The sequence below is a fragment of the Triticum urartu genome, chromosome 2 (genome assembly GCF_003073215.2).
Source record: "Triticum urartu cultivar G1812 chromosome 2, Tu2.1, whole genome shotgun sequence".
Classification (NCBI taxonomy): Eukaryota; Viridiplantae; Streptophyta; class Magnoliopsida; order Poales; family Poaceae; genus Triticum; species Triticum urartu.
The window spans coordinates 503,425,258-503,429,111 of NC_053023.1; the positions used below are offsets into that span (position 1 = coordinate 503,425,258).

The window sequence follows — 3,854 nt, forward strand, 5'->3', positions numbered from 1 at the left end:
TTCGAATCCATCATGTTTGCTTTAAAGTAAACAACTATAGCGTCAGATTTCTTGGCAATGGCATTTGGCCGAACACTTACTAGGCGTGGTGTTTGCTATGGATGACGTCGGCAGGGAGCGGAGGTTACTTGTGTTGCGATGGAACCCGGTAGAACGACGGTGTAGTCCAAGGTGGGAAAGCACCTGCATGGTGCGGCGAAGGTCTGACAAGGCCTACATGGCGGTCGGAATTGTGTAGGGTGTGGATACACATCACATGAGGAAGGAGGAGTTGGAGAAGCCCGTCCCTCGTTTGGTGCCGGTTTGTGGGATTTCGAACATCCGGATCGGTCCGGACAATTTTGATGACCATCGTGGGATGGCAAAAAGTATCTACACTGTCCGGTTCGGACATTTGTGGGGGATTTGATGATATGCGTTAGAGTTGCCCTTAGCTACCAAATATGCACAACTTCCAAACAAAAGAGTTCATCACATACATAACTTAGTACAAGCTACGTCATACAATGGCCGAATTTTGGCCTAGCAGAAATTTAACAGTAAAGTTTACTTGCAGCGTGCGATGAGAACCCGGCACATAAAATCTCTAGTTTGCATCTACGTATGATTTACAGTCTGCCAGCTAGTCAAAAGTTTTGCTGATTCAGAGTCCAATGTTCTTCTACAAGCATAATAGTAGATCAATGAAGGTGGCTAGCAGCATCAGCTGCTGCCATCGCAACATGGCCGGCGGCTGCCACGAAGCGGCGTCTGAGGTCTTGTTGAAGATGCCTTTGGGCGTGCTCCCGCGCCGGCCGGGCGAGCATGTACCATTACTCTGCGCAAAACACACAGACAAATCTTGTGAACACTTTGCCGAAACATGCAGTAAACATTGGCAGGCAAGCAGCGAGGCATGTATATTTACAGTGCAGGCAGCTATGCTTCCGCATCCACAAACCAGCCCGCCGTTGGCCTTGTCCGTGGCTTCCGCGGCGCCGCCTCCGTCGCTTCTCTGGGTAACCATCACCAGAAATTATTCGACATCATCAGCACTCAGCGAGTCCTCATCGTGCTCATATTCATCATAGAGTAACTAACTGATAACTGATAAGGATGTGATACCTTGTAGAAGTCGACGGCGATGAAGTTGGCCCATCTGTCCCCCGACGCGGCGTGGCAAGTGTCGAGCACGCCCAGCAGTTGCGCCGAGTTGTCCTTGCACGCCTCCGGGAAGTTGGGGAGGTCCCGGAAGTAGTTCACCAGCACCAGCGACCTCGACAGGTCGTTCATGGCCGCCGACTCGGCGCGGTTCGGGCACGACCCCTTCACCATCCCTTTACTCCCATCTGCAGCACATGGAATGGACAGATACAACATCGTCAGGTTCTCCTTCCTGGCTAATCGCTCACGTGTGCTGACGGATCGATGATGATTGGCGCGCACGTACACTGGTTCTCGACGACGTAGCCCCACTCGTGTGCGAAGCCCTCGGCGGCCTCCTTGGCGGATCTGGAGGTGAAGACGAGGAGGCGGTGGTTGTCGCGGACCATGTCGCTGAGCAGCGGCCAGTCGCCGCCGTTCTTGGGCATGCGCCACACCGGGAACAGGTAGGGCGTCAGGCCGGAGGCGTTGAACACCCGGGTGAGTCCCATGGGCGCCTCCACGTAGTCCTCGATGAAGATCGTGATCACCTCGGAGGGGTTCCTCCTCAGGAACACCTCGATCTCCCGGAGCACGTTCACCGCCGGCGTCTGTCGTCGACGAACATGCAACGCTAGTTAGTCGTCAACGAGAGGGATTGGTCCTAGTAAAGTATAGTTTGGTTGGTGCTTTGTTACGAATGCGGTGAAGTTTCGGCATGCGCCTCCGTAGGAGTGGCAGAGCCATATGTCGTTCCGGAAGTCGTACATGTCCAGCATCAGCCCCCTCACGCCGTTCTGCGACACAAGAAATTCTATTACTTGGGACCTAACCCTTGAGCTCGAGAATGGCATCAATTTTACGTTGGAAGTAGTAATTCCGAGGGACTCTCGTCCCGTCCACAGATCACATCGTGTTTATTTCAGCGAGGACTGAATGCGACCAGAAATGGACGTGCTATCCGAATTGGAGCAGACACCACACGTCTCACCCACACTGGATACAAAGAGAGGAGTGCCGGTCACGGGTGGCTGCCATGTGTGCGGTATGGGTAGTCCTTGCAGCTAGCATTGCCGCGCCAACGCTCCAAGCAAGCGTGTGGGCGTGCACGCAAACCAGCGACAGAAAAAGACCGGCGCCTGGAGGTGCGCTGCCCCTTGGACACGTGGACGAGGATCTTTGACATGTGTTGCGTCCGGGGACACCTCACCCCACCGCGGCACGCTGACAGGATCTAACATGGACTCTAATACTCGCCGGTCCCACAGGTCAGCAGGTAGACGGAAGAGAGAGCAGAGCCAAAGCGGGAGCGAGAGCGGGCGGGGATGGACTCACATTGAGCTGCTCGGCGATGGTGTCCTGCTGGTTAAACGCCGTGACGATGGCCGTCCCGGTCTGGGACTGGGTGCCCAGCCGCGCGAAGGAGTTGTGCGTCGTCAACCACGCGTAGCGGTTGAACGGCAGCCCCCGGTCCTTGCTCTGCGGGTCGACGGGGGTCACGCGGGTGCAGCGCGGCCGCACGTTGCCGTCCACCACGCACGTCTCGCAGTGCAGCCCGGCGTCGCAGTTCCGCGACAGCGCGCACGTCTCGCCCACCTGCATGCAGTGCAGCAGCCGGAGATCATGTCCGTCCACGGGAGCGCAGCGCAATCACAATCGCCGCCGAGAAAGCTCAATGTCACTGGTGACATGTCCAAAACCACCGGCGAGCGTACCTTCCGTGCGGAGACGGCGACGGGGCACGAGCGCAGGAAGGCGGCGGCAGCGGCGAAAGCCACGACGAGGAGCACCGTCTCCTTGGCCATCTCAATTCTTCTTGCCGCGGCCGCCCTCCTCCGGCAAGCTCTGCCCTGCGCTGCGCGGCTGGTCCTCCCAGAGACGGCGGACAGCGGAAGCTGGTGGAGGAGCAAGCCTGCAATCCTTGTGTTGTGTGGCTTGTAAGGCCGGACATTCCAGGTTTCGTCGCTTGCTTATGTGTGTGGTTTACGCTCTGTTTTTCCGCGTCGCTCATCTTGGTCGCTGCCTGCGGCGTTTGTTTGTTATTGCGCTTGGCCCCATGTGTCAGTCAAGGGGACAGAGTGATGGTACGGGTGCGGGCTCATCCAGTTGCGGTGGTCAGGTGCAATGTCAAATAGTCGTTGTCATACTAACGATAGGGGGTGTTAGAGCAACTCCCCGACCCATTTCATCCGCCAGCGTAAGTTTGGGTCGGCGCGGACAAAAATGGCGACTCAACGCGCCGACCCAAACTCAAATCGCGTTCGCCCGGCGTCCGCGCCGATCCATTTTCGGTCCAAAATTGCGCCTTGAATGCGTCGGCGCGAACGCGCCGCGCGTCTCGCCGTCCGCCGTGACCCCACCTGACGGCCACCCAACCGCCACAGTCAACATAATTTATGACGACTACCTACCTTGGGCCCACGCGTCAGCGATGGCGGTAGTCCTTTTTTAAGCCGGACGTACGGCCGGGCCGTCCTCATTCACTTACCACTCGCCCCACGTCCCCATCTGGCACCCCTGCCCTCACGCCAGCGACAACCCTAGCCACCGCCAGCATGGGTTTCTTCTCCGGCATCGGCAGCAGCCGCAAGGGCAAAGCCCCCGCCCGCCATTCCCCCTCCCTCCCCGCCCTCCTCGCGCCGGCGCGCGCTCCCCGGCAAAGGCAGCGCATCACCAGGCCGAGTGGCACTAGCACCACCGTGTGCCTCTGCCGTACCCGGACGTGACGCTGC

General features: G+C 58.1%; 1 protein-coding gene across 2 annotated transcripts; it reads right to left on the reverse strand.

Moving 5' to 3' along the window:
* Nucleotides 1-452: 452 nt before the first annotated feature.
* Nucleotides 453-3,113, reverse strand: LOC125538251 (PI-PLC X domain-containing protein At5g67130-like). Of its 2 annotated transcripts, XM_048701525.1 has the most exons (7): nt 2,838-3,113; nt 2,458-2,718; nt 1,821-1,919; nt 1,430-1,733; nt 1,105-1,328; nt 908-994; nt 453-817 (listed from the first exon to the last, which is right to left on the reverse strand). In XM_048701525.1, the coding sequence occupies exons 1-7, from the start codon at nt 2,925-2,927 to the stop codon at nt 662-664; spliced, it is 1,221 nt and encodes a 406-aa protein (XP_048557482.1). In that variant the 5' UTR covers nt 2,928-3,113; the 3' UTR covers nt 453-661. The 2 variants fall into 2 exon arrangements, with proteins under 2 accessions (XP_048557482.1, XP_048557483.1); XM_048701526.1 differs by lacking the exon at nt 1,821-1,919.
* Nucleotides 3,114-3,854: the final 741 nt, after the last annotated feature.